Source organism: Lactuca sativa, chromosome 1 (assembly GCF_002870075.4).
Source record: "Lactuca sativa cultivar Salinas chromosome 1, Lsat_Salinas_v11, whole genome shotgun sequence".
Taxonomy (NCBI): domain Eukaryota; kingdom Viridiplantae; phylum Streptophyta; class Magnoliopsida; order Asterales; family Asteraceae; genus Lactuca; species Lactuca sativa.
Genome location: NC_056623.2, coordinates 130,983,385 through 131,006,251, shown reverse-complemented (window position 1 = coordinate 131,006,251; position 22,867 = coordinate 130,983,385). Strand labels below are relative to the sequence as shown.

General features: G+C 31.0%; 2 protein-coding genes across 2 annotated transcripts; both read left to right on the top strand.

Annotated features, from left to right (window-relative positions):
- Positions 1-2,400: 2,400 nt before the first annotated feature.
- On the top strand, positions 2,401-17,355 carry LOC111909382 (uncharacterized). The gene is made up of 10 exons (XM_042902533.2): positions 2,401-2,973; positions 4,117-5,217; positions 6,715-6,789; positions 6,992-7,216; positions 7,326-8,069; positions 8,176-8,764; positions 8,856-8,953; positions 9,228-9,359; positions 15,930-16,829; positions 16,973-17,355. The coding sequence occupies exons 2-10, from the start codon at positions 5,062-5,064 to the stop codon at positions 17,000-17,002; spliced, it is 2,949 nt and encodes a 982-aa protein (XP_042758467.1). The 5' UTR covers positions 2,401-2,973; positions 4,117-5,061; the 3' UTR covers positions 17,003-17,355.
- LOC122194473 (disease resistance protein RUN1) lies at positions 2,524-5,006 on the top strand. Its single transcript, XM_042897216.1, has 4 exons — positions 2,524-2,973; positions 3,091-3,167; positions 4,117-4,903; positions 4,989-5,006. The coding sequence occupies exons 1-4, from the start codon at positions 2,524-2,526 to the stop codon at positions 5,004-5,006; spliced, it is 1,332 nt and encodes a 443-aa protein (XP_042753150.1).
- Positions 17,356-22,867: the final 5,512 nt, after the last annotated feature.

The window sequence follows — 22,867 nt, the reverse complement described above, 5'->3', positions numbered from 1 at the left end:
GTCAGAGATGCAAAGAAAAATCAACGAATGCTTTTATTTTGTTTATTGTCAAGAAAAGTTGCAAAGAAAATTGAACGAACATTTTAATTTTTTTTCATTGTCAAGAAAAGATATGAATAAGATGGAGAAGATGATAGATCAACGTTTTAATAAAATCTGTAAGGTAGTTACAAATTCAAAACAAAAATAGGTGATACAATGTAGTTACAAGTTCAAAGCAAACAACAAAATACATTAATTGTTTCATAAATTTAAAACAAACAACAAATACTCAAAAGAGATTAATTTCGTTTATCACGTATTTAAATCTATCCATAAAATTTAAAGAGCTCGATCCCTATCTTTTGTACGCATTAAAATTATATTCTGAAAACACTTTTTACTATGATTTAAATTTAAAATAAGTTCATAATAAAAATAAACATTTGTCACCGAAGGCTTACTAATAATATTACACATATTCTATATTATTGTTTGTTTTAATTTTTAATATATTAAATATAAGAATATAACAATTATATATACTTTAGTGTTCATAGTTATTATGTAATTTACTCATCGATGACGAATATAAATAAATTTATGAATATATACATTAAATATGTTTTATATTTAATTACTATTTTCTTTATTTTAAACAAAAATAAAGATAGGATAGTTCACCAAAATTTCCAAAAAGTTGTGAGTTGTCACTACTTGCATATAAAGTATAAATTCGGAGTAAAAATAAAACTTTGTAGGTTATAAAATATTTCGTTATATATGTATAAATGATTTTGATAATAAAATAACACTTATAAACTTTAAAATTTTTAAATGTCAAAAATAAAAAGAATAGAATAAAGTGCAATGATAAATAATTAAATATGAGTATATTACCTATAGGCTTTTGAAAGCATGATTAATAGGAGCTATGATTTTAGATTCTCAAGAAAAAATGACAATAGTTTTGTATTTTTATCGGAAGTTGAAAAGTAAAAAGGCTTTCAATCATGGTTTTTATATTAAAAATATATTTTCAGTTAAAATCATTTTAAATTCAGTTTATCGACTTGAAATTCAAATTTTATAAAAAATACTGTATTTTTATGATATTTTTATCACATGTTTGAACAAAAAAAATCGAATAGGCTAGGATAATTGGAGATGTAAATAATTTTTTTTGTTTAAAAAGTTGTTTTTAAATTTTGTTTTTTATTATAAAGCATAAGTGAATATGTATAGACTCGAAGTTTATTCTAAGCGCCATGTGTTTTTAAAAAAATGAACAGTTAAAATTGAACTATATACTGATAAAGAAATAATTTTGGAATGAAAGTAATCCTCAAAAAAACTCTCTTCATAACCTGACGCCGGTCAACTTACAAATATTTTCATAAAAAGAAATATATATATATATATATATATATATATATATATATATATATATATATATATATATATATATATATATATATATATTACTAAATGAGTCGATATAAAAACACAACATTCATTTGTACATAGCTTTCCAATAAGAAACCACTCTCCAAAATAAAACTATTTAGCGAAAATAATATTATTCACCGCTACCACGTTTGTTGTCCAAACGAACATATTGGTCATGTGCCTATCAAAAGAAAAATAAAACTATTCAGCGAAAATAATATTATTCACCGCTACCACGTTTGTTGTCCAAACGAACATATTGGTCATGTGCCTATCAAAAGGAAAATAATCTCTAATGAAACTAATTGTCGTCCGCTGCCAGATAAACAGTAATAGATGGAAATTACTATTTTCAACCCGCCTAGAGACAGTTGATCGCCGAAAGGAACAAATTGTCGAAATGAAACAAATCGAAAGGAAACGTTTTGACGACCATCGAATAACTTTCGTTCGGAAACTAATCGCCGAAATGAAACAAATCGTCGTCGCCGTAACGCACGGGTACGCTATATATATATATATATATATATATATATATATATATATATATATATATATATATATATATATATATATATATATATATATATATCTTCGAAATTTCTAGAAAAAAACCAATATCCGATGAACAATTGTAAAAATTTAAAAATTAATTTGGGTGTTTACTAAAATCGAACAAAAAGTTAAATAAACATATGAAATGGTAAGTATAAATAAAGGCTTAAAATCATAATATATTATTGAAAAAAATGATATATTAAACCTATCGAAATGGATATTTTAAAAATAAAATGAGAGAGTTTTTGATGCAAAAATAATTTAGAATTTCATGAACAAATCTTGAACGAGTCATTCCTTAAAAAAAATTATTTTGTAAAACCAAAAAAAAAAAACATTGTTATTATTTTGTTAATCTTGAATGAGATGTACTAAAAAAACAACTTAATTATTTCTCCAGCGGTGCATGTGAGAATGAGCCTTTGTGACTAATTGGGTTTGTGGGTATCAATTTGCATAATTGAAGATTTTCCATTGACTTCGTTTTCCATCTTTGCAGATCCAATTTCAATCGCTTCTATTACTTCTTCTAGTATTATGGCTTTTGATGGTGCTAATAACGTTTTTCTAAGCTTTAGCGGCGAAGATACTCGTCATTCTTTTACGGATCATCTTTATTACGCACTAAAGAGAGCAGGAATTAGTACTTATAGAGATAACGAAGAAATCAAAAGAGGCGAAAAACTGATGCCGGAGATCAAGAGAATAATCAAAGAATCTAGGGCTTCGGTAGTTGTATTCTCAGAGAACTATGCAACTTCAACTTGGTGTCTCGACGAGCTTCTCCTGATCCTGGAACAAAGAACGGAGTGCAATCACTTTGTTCTACCAGTTTTCTATCACGTCGATCCTTCTGATGTGAGGAAGCATAGAAAAACATTCGCTATCAAAGTCAAAGCTTCTTCAAGGTGGACAGAGCATAACGTGAACCTGTGGAAGAATGCTCTCAAAGAGGTTGCTGATTTGGCAGGCATGGTTTTTGTCTGGGTATGCCTCTTTGTCTCTTCCTAATTCTAGATTTATATTTTAGGCAAATATTGGTCTCTAACTTGTGAAATTTTTGCTGATAAATGTATCAATACTTGAATGGGTAAGAGTTATTAGATCGGAAAACTAGGTGAATTAGTAATTACTTTGATCGAAAATTTAATGAAAATGATGCAACTTAAAAGCGAATCAGTGTTGGTTGACTTTTTTTTTTTTTTTTTGTATGTATGTGTATTAATTTTAATGGAAAATTAAAAGTATAAAATGCTGTGATAATATCCTCTTTTTACGTCGAGAAGTAGCTTAATGCTTCATTGCTTCTTGATACATCATATATATGTTTAAATCTTAGCAAGATCTAAGCGAATCTTGTCTAGATCTAACTAAGTTCTTGTTTATTAATTTATTTCTTGAAAAAAATTGCTGCAAACTATCTATGCTAATTTCTGATTTAGGTAATTAAGAGGGTATTTGGCTATTTATCTAAAAATGACTTCTTAAATTATTGCTTTTTTAAAAAGTCATTAAGTTCAAAAAAATGTTTGAGTATAGAGAAAGACATTTTAAAACAACTTTTTGTTTAGTTTTTGAAAAAAAGATTTTAAGAAGTCACAATTTCTAACTTCATGAAACAATTAATGACTTATTAGGTTTACAAAATAGATAAAAGACAAAACTAAGCCAAACACCTATTAACCTATCAACTAAGAACTTTTACAACTATAAAAAGATAATCCAAACACTTTTCCAAACTCCGTTTTCCATCTTCATAAATCAAGAAGTCATTTTTGGTAAAAGTCCTTTTTTAACTTCAAAATGATCATATCCCAAACATCCTATAAGATAAAAACAAATGTATGGTCCCTTCAAACATAACGGTGGGCCTCCAATATTTGTTTTACAATGGTCAATGAATATTGATTAAATTGGTATTTAGGAATGCATTTGCAATTAAATTAAAAAAAAAAAAAAAAAAAAAAAAAAAAAAAACTTCTATATCATTGTAAACACTGTGATACTTTATTGATTCAACTTTTTATCATCGGTGGGAAATTAACTTTAATGGTAATCAAATTTAGTTATATCAAAGACTCTCTAAATACCATCCCATGAATTTGATCTTTTTTTTCAATGTTATTCCAGGTCTGAAGCAGAGTTTCTGAAGGAAATTGTTGACGTCATTTACAATAAACTGGATCGCAAAGAAGTTAATCTTCCAACCAATGTAACAGGGATGGCTAGTCGATATGCGAAGATTAGTATGTGGTTAAATCAACCCAATGTTGAATTTTTAGCAATTTGCGGCATGGGTGGAAGTGGCAAGACAACGCTGGCCAAGTATATTTACAATTTAAATTGGAGAACTTATGAAAACATGAGCTTTGTTGAAGGCATTGGCCACAAATGTGAAGGGCCTGATGGTTTGCGTATGCTACAAGAACAACTTCTCACAAGTATTTTAGGAGGTAAGAAAAGGAAAATACCTAGTGTGTTTGAAGGTACATGGGAGATTAAGGAGGCCTTACAAACAAAAAGGTCGCTTATTGTTCTTGATGACATTGCTGAAGAAAGTCAGTTAATTGCTTTACTTGGAAATGGGATGATTAATGCACAAACCAAGATTATAATAACAACCACCAGGGAAAATACGGATAATTGGTTTAAGTCCACAAACTGGAGATGTCAAGATTATAAAATGGAACTATTGAATGATGAAGAATCATTAGAGCTTTTAAGCCATCATGCTTTCGGTTCCAAAGTCCCCATGGATGGTTTCGAGGAGCTTGCATTTCAAGCAGTACAATATTGTGAAGGAAATCCTTTGGCTCTTGAAGTATTGGCTTCTTCTCTATCTGATAACAATACCATCTTACATTGGAAAAGCCAATTGAATTTGCTGGAAAAAGAAATTGATTCTAGAATTCAAAATGTACTTATCATGAGCTATAAGTCATTGTCATTTGACTTAGAAAAAGAGTTGTTTTTGCACATTGCTTGTTTCTTTGTTGGCATAGACATGGATTATGTTGTAAAGATATTGCAGCATGATTACCCTGCATTATTTGGGATCAAAAGCCTATCTAACAAATGCCTTCTTTCTGTTTCACCGAACAAGAAACTGATGATGCATCGATTGCTTCAAGAGATGGGGAAAACATAGTTCGTCAAGAATCAAAATTCCCTACAGAACGTAGTAGAGTGTGGCTTAGTGAAGAATCTCATAAAATATTGAACAAAGGAGAGGTAAGATGCTTCTTATGTGTATATATAATTGGACTAATATTATAAAAACCCTAAATTTTTAACACCTAATTGGAAAAAGCCCTAATATTTTTTTTATTATTGCTATGACCACAACTTTCTCGCAGAATTATCACTCTAGCTCACTTAATGAGTTTCATGGTTAACTTGGTTAAATGTTTTGCAAAATCAATCCTAAAAAGTTCAAATTTGGTCCCTGAGGTTTGCAAAAAGTTACACCACATGGTTTTTTAACTTTATTTTTCGTTTTTTGTATACTTTATTTATTTTCGGTTTTTTTATAAATATATATACATTTTTTACTTTCTTTTTTACATACTTTTTTATTTTCTTTTTTTAACTTTATTTTTCATCAATTTGATTTTTTTTGTTTAACTTTTTACCTTTTGTTTTCTATTTTTTTTTCTATTTTAGTTATTTATGGTTTTTCTAATGTTTTTTTTATTTATTTTGATTCAAATAAACGAACCCGAATTCAATATAAATTACTATAATAAATTTTTTTTATAGAGACCGATTATTATTATTTTTTTTGTTCTTTCGTTTAGTCTATTATCAAACTGAAAAATCTTATCTTGAATTTGAACTATTGATATCACATATAAAAATATTTAATTTGCAAGTTATATAAAACATTAAAACACTAATTCTCAATAAACAAGCTATTTTTTTTAATTTTTATTTTTTCGTAACATAAATATAATAACACTAAAGAAAAAAATAAAAAATAAAAATAAGTTGGACAGAAATTAGAAATATAAACATAACTATTTTATTTATTTGAGTAAAAATAAAAAAGTTACAAAAAGTATAAATTATAAAAATTGTAATATACTTTAATATATTAACATTTTACATTTTTTTGAAAAACATCAATAAAAAGTTAAAAATACAAAAAAATAAAAATAAATAATTGGAATACAAATATAAAAAATAAAAAGAGGAAAAAAATAAATTATAATACGAAAAGATATATGAAAAAAAAACCTCTAGTATACTCTATATATACACTAAAAAAATAGAAAACAAAAGGTAAAAAGGTAAAAAAAAATCAAATTTGTGAAAAATAAAGTTAAAAATGAAAATAAATAAAATATATACAAAAAAAAATGTATATATATTTACAAAAAACCAAAAATAAATAAAATACACAAAAAAACGAAAAATAAAGTTCAAAAATCATGTGGTGTAATTTTTTGAAAACCTTAGGGACCAAATTTGAACTTTTTGTAGGACTGATTTTGTAAAAAGGTTAACAAAGTTAATCATAAAACTCGTTAAGTGGCTAGAGTGATAATTTTGCGAGAAAGTTGTGGTCATAACAATAATAAAAAAAAATATTAGAGCTTTTTCCAATTACGCGTTAAAAATTTAAGAATTTTATAATATTAGTCCTATTTAATTTAATTTAGCCTACTTTTGCTTTCACACTCTTCTATTTCATCTTAATTCTACAATTTATCCATTTTTTCCTTTTAGGGTTCAAAAACAATGGAAGGTTTAGCACTTGACATGGAAATGGAAATGCTAGATAAACAGAAGTTTGCTTTCAAGGTAATGCATAATCACTAAGAACTGAAGTACATGCGTGTGTGTATATTCATTTTGTATATTTAAATTTACACACACACACACATATATATATATATATATATATATATATATATATATATATATATATATATATATATATATATATATATATATATATATATTTCTGGATCTGATAGTAAACTTACTATCTATCTCAATGCAGTCATCAAACCTCAAGACAGATGCGCTTCAAAAGATGGATAGACTAAAATTGCTCCAACTAAACTTCGTGCAGCTCACTGGGACCTACGGGAACTTTTCAGAAGACTTAAGATGGCTCTGCTGGCTTGGATCCAATTTAAGAACCATACCCTCTGACTTATTCATGGGAAATTTGGTGGCTATAGATATGAGCTATAGCAAATTGGAAGTATTTGAACTACCCATGGTAGGGAATCCTGCATCCTTTTTTAGTCTGTTATGGTTTAGCTTCTTGGTTCTTAGTGGTCTTTATCCAGACATGGAGTGCTACATTAATTTTCTTACTTTTGCACCAGGTTCTTCAGTCACTGCAGATTTTGAATCTTACACACTCTCATGATCTATGCGAAATCCGCAACATGTCCATGATCCCTCAACTAGAGACTTTGATTCTTTGGAACTGTCACAGTCTTGCTCGTGTATGTGAAACCATAGGAGAGCTGACGAATCTTGCACTACTGAACATGACAGGATGTAAAAGTCTGTGCAAAAGTGAGCAAAGAGATCAAGATCTAGAAGCTTCTACCTCTGGTGGAGAAGTTACAGAACAGCCTACCTTTTCCTTCTCATGTTCATTGCACCGATTATTCCTCAAGGACTGCAATCTTGAATGTACTGATTCCTTTCCTCTGAGTTTCAGTACTCAACCATGTTTGGAGTACTTGAATTTAGGCTATAGTCTATTTCAGTTTCTACCTTGTTATGACCATCTTAAAAGTCTTCGGGTCCTAGACGTAAGTTCATGCTCAATGCTTAAAAGGCTTCCATGTCTCCCAAGTACACTTGCAGAATTGTATATATACTACTGTAAATCGCTGGAGGAAATAAATTTCCAATCACATCGGTTCACATTGCAAGAGTTTGGCTATGAAGGCTGTATTAGTTTATTAGAAATTGAAGGCTTTATCAAATTGGTGCCTATAACCAAACTTGAAGGAAATGATTTGGGACATATGAAGTGGCTAAAAGAATATCAAAATCATGAGGTGTGTTTGGTTGGTGATGACGAGCTCACCAAAGGCAGAAGTTTTTGTCTCCAGGTACATTGATTCTCTCTCAAATACTTTCATGAGATTGAACACACCAAGCATACCACCTATAAACTGATTATATGTGACCAAATTATTGTTCTCTTGCATGGGATAGATGTTGTATGAATTCCATATAATGAGCACATCTCTGCCAGACATGGAGGATCCAAACATGAAGTCTACATATGTCTCGGAGTCATCATCTTTGTCCTTTGACGTGCCTCCGCCTCCAAAGAATAAAAGGCTCAAAGGAATTGATGTAACTTTCAAATATACAATATCAGGTGATGATGATTGGGTATGGTTCTGTAAGATCAATACAACCAATGGAGTTGATTTGATGTACAACCCCAAAGTCTTTGGCAAACCTGAATCCGATGAAGTTGGTATATGGTTAAGCTATTGGCCAATTGGAAATACATTGGACATAGGAGATAAAGTCAACGTCTCTATAGCTGTGATAAATGGATTGGAGGTTCACGAGTGTGGTGTGAGCCTTGTTTATACTGATGAAAAAGTAGCGGAGGACACCTTGGAAGATAACATGGAATGGATAGAAGTTCTTGGAGGAGATTTGTCTGGTTTTCAACTAAGCACACAAGCTTACTATCTTTGTCGTCGTGATTTGTTTGAGTTAATGGAGATTGGTAGACTCACTCCTGGTTGGTTTAGTATTCTAGTTGGTGATACCATTGAATGTACAGGTTTGCCCATCTTGTCAAGCCAATTCTGGGTATTTGTTGTTAGATTTATGCTGAAAATAAGGGAACTTTATCATATGACACATTTTTACAGAGGTACGTGGATGGAGAAAGACAGGTCGCCCTATGCAGTTGAATCCATCATTTACTGAGTTAAAGTTTGTTAGGTGCATTATGCATGGTCCTGAATCGGTAAATTTCCTCAATATATTATTTTTAATTTGGCATAAACTCATTACATGAATAATATGAATGGGCCTAGATATCTTGCACCGTATCTTTGTAGTTGGTATAAGATGAATAGGACCTTTGTGACGTCGTTTTGTCGTAACAGTTTATTTTTACGACACTCTAGTGTTACAATAATATATCTATAATTAAAACACAATTAATATACATCTCAAATCCCCTTTCTCATTGATTGGGTTTTGCTAATTTGGCTATGGTATTTTTGAAAAACATATAGGAGGAAATTTACAAGATTGCAGAGATGTCAAAATCATCAATTGTAGATAGTACTTTGGAGTTCACATCAAGCCTGCTTGGGGAGACCATGAAATCTTCCACTTTGCCTAAATCTAGAGAAACAAAAATCAAGGTAACTGAGTATTACATTTTGCATTTAAAAGAAAAGAATTTTACTTTTCCTTTTGTTAGAGATTAACTCATTCCGGTCAACACACAAATTTACAACAAATACATTTGTAAAGAATGTTGTGTTTTCGACAATGAACTTGGTAGACAAATTAAGGAGTTTGATATTTCATCACACATGTCTGTCCTTTTCCCCGACTCCAAACAGGGCCTAAGAAAGCTTCCACCCTTTTAGTTTCCTCTTGAAACAAATGCCCAAAAAACCATGCAACTTCACTTTGAATTTGGCTTTCGTTGTAAAGTTGTAAATGGTCTACGAAAATCATTAATGGAGTTGGACTCTCCTCTTATGATTCTGTTAGTTGTTATTATGCAATATATTTTACGAGAATGAATTCTCTTTAGGTATGCCAAATATATATAAATGAAGGAATACAAGAAAATATAAAATCCAAAGGCCTTGGGCCAACTATGGGATAAATACATAATTACGTTATACATATACATAAATATACATACTAACATCCACGTAGCCGTAACGGGAGGCACACGAAGAACATTTAGATTGGTCTGAAGTAAAGAAAAAGTGTTGAATGATGGCCATTGATAAAAATTTGGACATACTGAGATGAAGTCGGACATGTAAAACTCGAATGTCACTAATAGAAACTTTGTAATGAAAAAAACATACATCAATTTCGATGTGATTGGTGCGATCTGGATTTATAGACATGTAGAGAATGTTTCCATTGTCACAGTAGACAATTGTAGTTTTCGTCAGAGAGAAGCGAAGTTCGTGAAAAAGGTTATGTAGCCATGATTATTTAGCAATCGTGTTTGCTACCACTCTATATTGTGCTTCTGCACTATTATGGGAAATACTAGCTTGGCGTTTAGAAGACTAGGATATAATGTTATTGCCTAGAAATACACAATAACCTAATGTAGCCCCCCCCCCCCCCCCCCCCCTTAAAATCCGCATCAAAATATGCAATAGGATCTCACGAAGAGGAGGCATGAAGTTGGATGTCATAATCAATAGTCCCCCGAAGATATTGAAGCATGCGTTTCAACACACATAGATGAGGCTCGCAAGGGTCGTGCATGTAAATACATATTTTTTAAACCACAAAGCCAATATCAATGCCTGAGCGAGTGAATGTAAGAAACTAAACAACTCCGACAAACTTAGGTAGAAAGTAGGGTTAGTAGTGCCCGAAGAATCCGGCTTCGCTTATGCGTTGTGTGTCAGTTGGCGTACAACATAAATTTCACGATCAAGAATATCCAAAGCATACTTACTCCGACTAAGGAACACACTGAACTGAATGTCCAGAAAATAATTTGGGTTGCCAAGGTCAGTCATAGCAAATTCTTTGTTGAGAGAAACTATGAGTTGTTGTAGAAGAGTCTGAGAGGATCCGGTAAGAAAATATCAACATATAGCAGCATGCATGTAATAGAGTGGCCGTATATATACATATATATATATATATATATATATATATATATATATATATATATATATATATATATATATACATGAAAATGACACATACGTCCTATGAAGTTTCTATTAACCCTTTTAGTCACTTAAGTTTTTTCGTGGCTTTATGAGGAAATCAAGTTGTAGGCTACCTGTCTTTTTAGTCCTTTTTACTTGTTTTAGCCAGTTTAGGGGAAACATAGATAAAAATTGGACCCACCCATCTCTCTCTCAATTGAATAACTGTTACCCAGAAACCAATCACCACCCGCATTTTCCTTTGTTCACAAATAATTTGTTTAGGTATCAGATTGAATAATCGTCTTCATTAGATCGCTAATATATACAAAATGGGGGGCCTTCGTCTTCATTAGATCTAGAAGGGAAATTGATGCGGACGAAAACAGGAAACGATGGGGTGATTGTTTGTGGCTGATCAGCGAGCACCGGTCGAGGAAGGAAGATGGAAGTAGTATGCGGTTGCAGTCCCTCTCCATCTTCAACGATGGGGTAAGGAATGTACAGTTGAAGTCGCAAGGAAACTCTGATGTTGGTTGGAAATCGAGAGAAAGGGAGGGCGTTAATCTTCGGCGATGGCTGGGAGGTCATGAGGAGGGGTGCCGACACTCCAGGGCTACTCCGGCAACTTTCTTCTTCTTCTGGTCCGACCGACTGCAACACAAGAAGGGAAGGAAGGTTCATTGGAAATTGAACAACAACAAATGAGGGGTGGTTATGAGGAGTTTGATCAATCAAGGAGGAAGAAAATCAAAGGAAGAAGGGTGGATTTCGGTCTAGTGGCGGCAAATCCATTGAAGGGGACGAAGCTCATTTTTTCGGTGGTACCCTTGGCATTCTTGATTTTGTCGCCAGCGACCACAGATCAAGGGGAAGGAGCTGAAGGCGGTGACAGGCTCGACGATGGTTAAAGCATCGAAGGTGATGAGGACATGGATGCTTCGGTAATCCTCTCAACTGTTTTCCCTTCTTGTTGTCAATTATGGAGGCGAGTAGCTCACGAAGTGATCAGAGGGTGTTTGGGTGGAGGTTTAATCGTTATTCTCTGGGGGAGGGCTGCCATCGTCGATGAGTGTAAGAGAGAGAGAGAGAGAGAGAGAGAGAGAGAGAGTGATTTAGATGTCGTGGGACCTCTTAATTTTTAACATTTTTTTACTTTATTAAAATAGAAAAATAAGTGAGTTGGTATAGGGGTAACCGGGTTACCCCTTCATTTTCTCAAAAAGGACGTATAAGACCCGACAAAACCAAATTTGTTCCCTTAAAAAGCCACTTAAAAAGTAAGTGAGTAAAAGAGTAAACCCTAAAAACATCATAGGGCGTATGTGACATTTTCCTATATATATATATATATATATATATATATATATATATATATATATATATATATATATATATATATATATATATATATATATATATATATATATACAGAGGAGGGTTCAATTGAGAAAAAAAAAGGTTGAGAATGGGGGAATCATTCTCAGCCACTCATTTATTTTTGCCGCAAAAGCCTTCGTCGTACCAGCAGAAATGGGAAAGGAATAGACATGTGTTTTTGAACAAAACATGTTTCCTTAAACTATGCTAATCATTACCTTAATCTATACAAAAACATAGTTTTTTTCGATTTTTTTTAATTTTTAAGAAGCTATTTTTATCGAAAAATGATTTTAAATATACCAAAATTCATGATTTTTTATTCTCTACAAATAGACATCCATATTGATATAGTTTTAAGATAAAATAAAAACTTTATTTTTTTTTATATTTTCAGCTATCGTTATTCATAAGTGAATAAAAATGAATCAGATTTTTACTATAGTACATTCGTTATTCAGTTATGAATAAAAACTATGATTATTTATTTTTTTTTTTTTATAGTTTAAGTATCATTCATATATGAATATAACATATAATAAACATAGTATATTCATATTTAAATATTAGACGATGCATTCACTTATGAATATTACATAGTATATTCACTTGTGAATATTAGATGGTATATTCACTTATGAATATTAGATAATATTTTCATATCTGAATATTACATAGTATTACATGGTATATCACATGTGAATATTACATAGTATTTTCATTTGTGAATATTAGATGATATATTCACTTATGAATATTACACAGTATATTCACATATAAATATTACAAAGTATATTCACAAATATATATAATTTTTATATGTTATTCACATATGAATAACATACAGACTTGCATATTTGGTTTTTTGTTTTAACAATCATATACTGAGAAAACATATTCATATATGAATATAACGTGCTAATTTAGTTAATGCATTTCATCAAACAGTTGGAGTGCATACAATTTAACTTTTTTTAAAAATGTTAGAAACATGATATTTTGACTATTTAAATCTACAAAAGAGTAGATTGATAGAAAATTATATGAAATTTTTCAAAAAAAAAAAAAACGATTTGATATTTTTCTAACCTCAATTTTCAAGTTTTATTTGATAATCGATGTTGAATGAATGATATGAAGTGGATTTTTGTTGATTATCGATGATGTTGATCTAATAACGCTGGGAGTATAATTAATCATAGATGTTGAAGATCTGATCGTATTCAAGCACAATTGAAAGTTGAATTAAAAGAACCAAAAATGAATTTTTGTTGTTAACTGTTGAACCGTGTTGATTATTAATGAAGATCAATAATTGATTAGCACTGGATGATGTTGATGATGGTTTAATTGAAGAAATCTGGATGATTATTGAAAGTTGGAGAAGAAATTTGGATGATGAACGATGAATGAGTTTGAACTACAGATACGTATTTGAGATTGGAGGTTGTTATCATATTTACAAGTTTGCCACTGTGTCTTTTTATGCTTGAATAAAATGAGTGGCTGAGAATGATTCCCCCATTCTCAACCTTTTTTATTTTCTCAATTGAACCCACCTATATATATATATATATATATATATATATATATATATATATATAGGTTCAGGTTCATTTGAGACCATTTTAATTTTGTGAGACCGTGAGATCAAATCTAAAAATAATTTTAAAATGAAAAATAAATGGAAAAATCCAAAAATTCTTTTTTTAAATATTATTTTCGGAACTTGAATTAACTAAAAAAATAAAAAAATTAAAAAAAAATTCCGTTTTTTTTTAAAAATACGTGAAATATTCTAATAGAATATTACACTGACAAATTCTAAAAAATAATTTTAAAATGCAAAATAAATGAAAAATCTAAAAATTCTTTTTTTAAATATTATTTTTGGAACTTAAATTAACTAAAAAAATAAATAAAAAATAAATAAAAAAAATCCCATTTTTTTGAAAAATACGTGAAATATTCTAATAGAATATTACACTGTACATATTCTAAAAAATAATTTTAAAATGCAAAATAAATGGAAATCTAAAAATTCTTTTTTTAAATATTATTTTCGGAACTTGAATTAACTAAAAAAATAAAAAAATAATAAAAAAAATCCCATTTTTTTTTAAAAAATACGTGAAATATTCTAATAGAATATTACACTGTACATATTCTAAAAAATAGTTTTAAAATGCAAAATAAATAGAAAAATCCAAAAAATTCTTTTATAAATATTATTTTTGGAACTTGAATTAACTAAAAAAATTAAAAAAAAGAAAAATAATAAAAAAAATAAGAAAATGTGTTTCACGGTCTCATAAAATATAGGTGGTCTCAAATATATATATATATATATATATATATATATATATATATATATATATATATATATATATATATATATATATATATATATATAGGGAATGATTATTTGGAAAACAAAAAAACCTTAAAAAAAACCCTAAAAATACATAAAAAAAATACCAAGACCAATGTTTCGAAAAAACAGTTTCAAACAAAACACCACCATAGGCACCTAATCAACCGTCTTGCTGAATCACAACTCGAAATTTGCAAAAAAAATGCAATTTGTTTTTGGTTTTATAAATGTCCATATACTTGTATTTGAATGTGTATATATGTAAATTAAAAAATGTGTATAAATGCACATTTTTCGAAATTTTGGAATCGTGAAAGGTGCTTTTGGTGGTGTTTTGAGTGAAACATTTTGACCGCAAAATTGGTTATCAAGTTCTCATGTAAATAATGGTTATTAAAATAACTTAACCTTGTACGTGTGTATGTATGTATCAAAAAAGCAACATTAAACATAAATATTACTTGTATCTATGAGATTCCCCTGAAAAAAAACAAAAAAAAAATAGATTTATTTTTTAATTTTAAATTGATCATTTATAAAATAGAATTTTTACGATGTTAAGGAAAATGTACAACATTAACCTTTTTAGTATATCAAAATATTGTTTTTTATAACTATATACCTAGATCTTATGCATATAATTAGGGTCATTCCAAATATATCTTGGGCCCATGACGAAAAAAAAAAAAAAAAACTCTTAAAATACACAAATTTCATCAACTTTTTTTTATAATAACTCAATTACTGAAAAAAAAAATATTAATACTAGCTTCTAAACATAAAATTTTCGATTACAAAAATCCATATATTTAATGAAAAATACTTGTTATAGCTTTTTAAAATGCAAAATTATTAATGATATCTTCGAGATCGATATTGTTTAACATATAATTAATCAAACCATAAAAAATTTGGCCCCTTTAAAAGATGGCCTGATACATAAGGCCTACATATAATATTACTATGATTACAAAAATCATGTTTGCAAATCATGTGGAGTTATGCATGAAAAATGTTGTATTTTTATCAATTTTTTATTTCAATGATTCTTCTAAATGCACTTATTGTAAATTTGGTGTGGGAAGTGTGGACAACTTAGGTTGCTAAGGTTGTTACTTGTTAGAAGAATAACTTTTTAGCAAAAGTTGCATAACCATGGTGTTTTAGATTGGTTCAAATGTTCAATATTAACTTTTTTTTGAAACGGCAAACTAACTAATCTACTTCTAAATAACCACCTATGTCTTCACCGAGACTTGAACCCCTGACCTCTCATATGAAATGTTCAATATTAATTAATCTACATATTGTTCCAGATGAAGCAACCAAACCACGTCATGATCCCTTTCCAAGCCATAGAAGATTGTACCCAAGGCTTCAATAAAAAAAATTTCATCGGGAAGGGTAGATATGTAAGTGTTTACAAGGGAATCCTCACGTGGGCTGATTATGTGAACAAGCTAGTTGCTGTAAAACGGCTAGATGACACTGGCTTTCAAGGTAACAAGGATTTCAACGCAGAGGTCTCATTGCATTCACAATATAAACACAAGAACATTGTAAACCTTATAGGGTTTTGTGACGATAAAAATGAGATGATTCTTGTGTATGAATACACAAGCCATGGAAGCCTTGAAGAATATTTACTTCACACTAGTGTGTCGGGTGGACTGTCATGGCCACAACTTCTCAATATTTGCATTGATGTTGCTTCTGCTGTTGACTACCTTCATAATCATGTGGCAGAAAATTATAGAATAATACACGGTGATATAAAAAGTGCCAAGGTTTTGTTGGATGAGAATTGGAATGCAAAACTTTCGGATTTTGGGTTGTGTAGGATAGTTCTAAAATCTCAGAATAACTTTGCTGGTACACAAGGTTATTGTGACCCACAATACGAAAGAACAGGTTTTCTGACAAAAGAATCTGACGTATTTTCGTTTGGCGTGGTGTTGTTTGAGGTTTTGTGTGGACGGTTGGCATGTGTTTCCAGTTACCATGATGAGAGGCGATTCCTCCATCATTTTGCCCGGACCTGCTACCAAAATGGAGCTATGGACAAGATTATCGATAATAGAATAAAGAAAGATATCAAACAAAGAATGCTGAGCAAGTTTTCTGCTATTGCGTATCAATGCTTGCAAGAAAATCGGGAAGAACGACCTACAATTGCTGAGGTTGTATTCCAACTTAAGGAAGCTAGGAAAATTCAAGTAAGTTTGAATATTGTTTTATTATCTCCCTCAATATGGACATGCTTTGAGGGAAAAATAAGATTATGTCTACTTAAGAGTACATGACTTACTAACATGTTTTTTTTTTTTTTTTTTTTTTTTTTTTTTTTATTCATCGTTAGTTGGAATCAGAAGATGAGGATGATGAATAATTCTCTAGTGGTGGATAAACAGAGGGAAGCTTTGCTCAGTATTTATCAAACTAGGGAGACATGGATGGTTTGAATCCAAGGCAGAGTTTTTATCCTTACTTAAAGAAACACTAAGATAAGACAACACCACCGAGTTGTTTCTCTATGTAGAGAAAAAACGTTGTAAGATTAAGAAGTAATTGTTTCTCTAGCTACATGTTAAATATGTCCCATCATAATTGACCTGGGAACAAGAAGGTGAGAATTTTTTACAAGTTTTAATTTCAAGTGTGGATATCATCTTCAATTTCTTACTGTGATTAAATTTTGTCATCATAGCTGGGGACATCCAGGGCTCGTGCATACCCTTTTATATATTTAATATATGAATTACTAGATGTCATTTTTTTTATTTGTTTGTTTTAACAGTTGTAATCTTAGCACACCTCCTTTCGATCCTTTTTGCATCACATTTGTACCTTTGCAGGATGTAGTTTTCAAGGAACATGTTGCCTTGAAAAAATTTCGGACAAAAAATATTCAAGCTAAGAATGAGTGAGGCCAGGTGCCCCAAATGACTTCAAAAGTTATGTGTGAAGTGTATTAAAAATCTGATCAAAATTTAATTTGTTTACGTGTGCCCTCAATCCACTACTACAAAATTGGGTAGTACCGACAGATTTAGCGACGGAAAAAATCTGTTGGAAACGACAAAATACCGACAGATTTCCAGCATACCAATAATTTGGATATTAGTGAAAGAATTGTGATGATTTAGTGAAGAAAATCAATAAATTTTCAATTTCGTCGGTAATCTTAGTAAAATTAAGGGCAATTTGGTAAATAACCTCACCCCCCGTTCTCTCTGAACAACGGCCTTTTACACCCTGTTCCTGAGTTCAACTTAACGAGAGAAAAGAAAGGAAGTGGGTGGAAATAAGAAGAAAATAAAAGAAATTGGTGTTCCCGAGTTTCATTAAATGAGGGAAGTGGAAGGAAGCGGAGGGAAATAAGATGATCACTTTCCCTCCTAACTTTTCTTCCGAATTGGGAGGATTTGGAAAAAAGAATAAAATTGTTCATTTTCCTTCCACTTCTCTCCAATTCGGGAACACAAAAGAAAATTTTGTTTTCTTTTCCTTTCTCTTCTTTTCTCCCGTGACTTTCATTTCTCTTCTCTTCTCTTCTTTTCTTTTGTTAAACTCGGAAACGGGGTGTTAGTATCGACGAACTTGCAAACGTAAACCACTATCCTTTTCTTGAAGAATGATAGAACCCTAGCCATTGTCTCCTCTATTCGTGTTTCACCTTTGTTCGAACCAAGAGCCCTCACATCGTCTCTCACTGACGTCGATTGCACCACCAATACCCCACCATCACTCGACTGGGTGATTGCCTACTATCCACCTCCTATTTCCTATTCAACGTTCCGCTACACCAAAGTTACCGTCGGAAGTCGGAAATTGCTTCCGTTTCACGGACATTCACCTCCAACAACAATCAATCTTACACTCACATCTAACATCTAGGGTTCATACTGGTATTGTACTCTTCATTGCTCTCTTTTCTAATATTCTACCTTTCACTTTCACTCTCTAATTTCATGTGTAAATTTCGACCACCATAGTTAATATCACTGGCGACTACAAGCTTCAGTTTATTTCCTATTTGGCGGAGTTACACCACCGCCATTCTACAATTACCACCGGAATTAAACCACAACATGTGCTCACCTCCAACGAACCACCTGTCACCATCAAATTTCACCACTTCCTGCCAATATCCTTCCTACAAATTATACTTCTCATTAACTTTTTTTTGTTGAATGATGTAGTTGTTGGTATCCTTAGCTTTCTCGTTAGCTTTTTGCATAAAAATATGGTTGCTCAACACCAATGTTTTATTTCCGCAATGATTTTTCCTTGTGGGTGGATTTTTTCGGTACGTTTTGTGTTTTACATAAATGGAGGCATAGATTCCCTGTAGAGGGTGGAAACATTAGTAACTTGAAACTCAACTATTTCTCACTTAGGATTCATTTTGACACATGTTATCACGCGCATCGATCTCAACTTTTTCAAGGATAGATATTCCATACTTTTCATTGACCAATGCATTTGAATGTGTTTTAGATTTGTCATAAGGAATACATATATTTAGGGTCATTCCTATGTCCAACATTTGTCAAAACTTTTAGTACAATCTTCTCTACTGACATTTGGCTTTAACTTTGGTTGCAACTCCCTTAACTCCAATATCATCCAGTTTATTGTTTGAAACCATTTATGACTTTTAATATCGTCACTACCTCTCACTCTAATGCCCAACCTGCTTAGTGGGTCCTTCTGCAAGAGTTGAATAAAAGAAATAACAATGTACTTTCATTTCATTTACTTGTTTATTATATTAGCATCCTACTTTCGCTTCTTTCTAATGGAATTGTAATTTGTAATTAATAAAAGAGATGTACAATGTTCAATATATATATATATATATATATATATATATATATATATATATATATATATATATATATATGGGCGTAGCTAATATATGGCCAGAGTGGGCCTTGGCCCACCCACACAAAATTAAGGTTATATATGGTATGTATAATATATATATTTTTTTGTTAAATAAAAAGAATTAGGGTTGTGATATGACTTATTCCATTCAAAACATGAAATTAGTAGAATGGGATAAATTGTTGTCTATGTCGATTAGAGTTCATTTTAGATTATTTTAATAATGTAAAACAATATTATGTGCTGCTTAAATAAACAATTTAGTTAAGAACGCATATATAGTTACATTTTGTTATTGTTTGAAGAATTTTGCAACTTGTTCATATTTTGTATATTATTTGGCATACCCTAAAACAAAATCTTAGCTACGCCACTGTAATATATGGACTATTTACATTTAGACACCCTCTATTCTAACTATATTATAAATATGTCTAATAAGTCGCCCATAAGCTAAGGGTGGGGAACGACCTATAGCTTGGATCTTAGAAAGAGGAATCTAGGAGTCGACAACGGTTTTGTGAAAATGTATGCGATCTGATCAAGCGTAGATATGAACTGGACTTGAAGTTCTCCTTTGGAAAAAATTTCCCTTAAAAAGTGGAACTCAACTACTATGTGTTTTGTTCTTGTATGAAACACAAGATTGGTTGAAAGATATGTTGCTCCAAGATTATCACACCACAGAACATGAGCAAATGATGTTTTGACACCTAGCTCTCCATAAAGCGCTTGAAGCTCTTGAAAGATCTAGTATACTCAAGAGTCATTTAAAGTGAGATTTGTAATTAACATATGATTTTCAGGGTCACACTAACAACAATTTGATACAAATTCTTATTTATTAGAAATCGATTTTAATAAATATTCAATAAACTCTTATAATTAAATTGGAAATTATTTATTTCATGGAAATATTAATTTTGAATGACAAGTAAAATTATATTTCATATGGTATGAATTAATAAGTCATGTACAACATTTTGGACTAGAAATGTTTTTTGTCTTTTACCTAAATGTTAAGGTTTATATTTTATAAACTTGGGTTTTATAAAATATACAAACTACTTTCTCTTTTTGTTCATAAAAGCTGAAAATGGAGTATAGGATGAGTATTAAGGGATTTCACTTTGTTTATTCAAAAGTAATAGGTATGGGAGAAAGCATGGGGTCAAGCATGTCTAAAGGGCATAATGGTTAAGGACCTTTAGATTAAATCTTCACTTTAACTAGCTTAGAGGCTTTCATTTTGTGTGTCTTTTTCTACATGCAAAATTCAAAACTCGTTAGCTCTCTCCCATTCTCTCTTGTTTTGTTAAAACACTTAAAGATTGCTTGTATTTATACTCTCTTGAAATTCATAATTTGGTTATGAACTTCAAGCTTAAGAGTTTTAAGAGTTTCACAAGACTAGCAGCCTAAATCAAGTTGGTTACTTGTTGGTGTCTCAAAGGTTCCATATTCTGCATCATCTTCTAAACCCCCCTTAGAGGATTCAAAGTCTACAAAGGTTGTTAAACTCTCCTTCTTCTTTGTCGCTTGTTTTTTTTTTTCAAACTTTGAAAGAAGATCCATGGTTGGTTATAACTAGTTTATAATCTTCAAAAATACACAAGTCTTCCATTGCTAAAATCTTATTTTTGAAACTAATTTTGGAATAAAAAACCAACAATTAGGATCAGAGTCATCCTTGCAAGTTTGGTTAGATTTTATGATTTTTGGAAATCTTAGATTTTGGAAAATATGGAAAACTTGTATTTTGTAAGAAAATGAGTTCATACATATTTTCTATGACAACTTTATAATTGTAATTTTATGTGACAAAAGTTTCATGCATATTTTGTCATTTAAAGTTTTTTTTAGAAAACAAAAGATTGTTTTATGTGTATGTTGATATGTATGATGTGCATAAACTTGTTGGATTAGGTGTCTAGGCCAATACCTATATTGATATATACTTGAATTAAAAACAGAGTCCTTTTGGGTTGACATCAAACTTAGTAATTGACAGAATGGCTTTTTGGAGATACAGGTTGATTTTTGGTTTATTATAAAACTAATAAATAATAATAAATAATTTATTGACATATATATATATATATATATATGTGTGTGTGTGTGTATATATATATATAATATATATATATATATATATATTATCAGAAAAATAAATTAATTAGAAACAGTGTTATTTAATTAATAATTAATTAAAATTAATTTGAATTAATTTTGTAACATCCCAAAAATCGAGGGTAAAATTTTCAATTTTTGTTATAGTCAAAACACTGATGAAACTCATTCAAACATTGAAAAGCATTTTAAATAAAACAATTATCAGAGTTCATTCCCAAAGATTACATATTGCGAAAAACACGGGTGTATGCGTTGCGATCGTCCCAAACTCTTCATTTGAAATCTAGAGTACCTGAAACAAAACTAAAAACCATAAGCACAAAGCTTAGCGAGTTTCTCAAGATACCATATAGCACACAACCCCACAATATCATGTAACATACATAGAGTTTTCATGGGCTCCCCCCATGGTCTTAACCTGGAATGCCATGGGCTCTACCACATGGTCTGATAACCAAGTGTCATGGACTCCCCCATAGTCTTTACCTGGAATGCTATGGGCTCCCCCACATAGTCTGATATCCAAGTGCCACGTGCCCCCACCAGGGTCTTCCATGCAAGTATCACATAGACAACTAGCATACCACATATCACAGAGACAACTAACATACCACATATCACAGAGACAACTAGCATACCACATAACACATAATGGGTCGACATTGGTGCCTTCGACCCATGGCTATAGTGAGAAGACTCACCTCGAATGCTGAAGCTCACTTCAAGAAACCCTAGCTGCTACCCTGACGACTTCTCAAGCTAACAACACCAAAACAACATCCATTAAGAAACTGAATTCCAACCCATGATCAATAATCCAAACTTGGGGTAAAATGATTATTTTACCCCTGGCCCAACAAGACTTAAAACCAATAAGGCCCAATACTATACGATACATAAAAGCCCATTAATGGCCCAATTTTCCAAATTGGGCCCAACCCTATATGGGCCTTACCCAAAAGCCCAACAATTCATGGTCCAACAATAATTCTCCATTGGCCCAAAGGTCCAAACCCATTCGGCACGCTAAAGCCTAAAACCATTGGGCCCACCAAGGCCCAAAATCATCGGGCCTACAAAGGCCCAATACCAAAACCTAGGCACATCTAGTCATGACCAAACAAGACTCCAATACTCTAAGATTCCCCTGGTCAAAAACCCCAATACAAAAAACTCAAACCCAAGCCCAAGGCCCAAACATGAAACAAACCCACAAGCTCACTGATGCGCA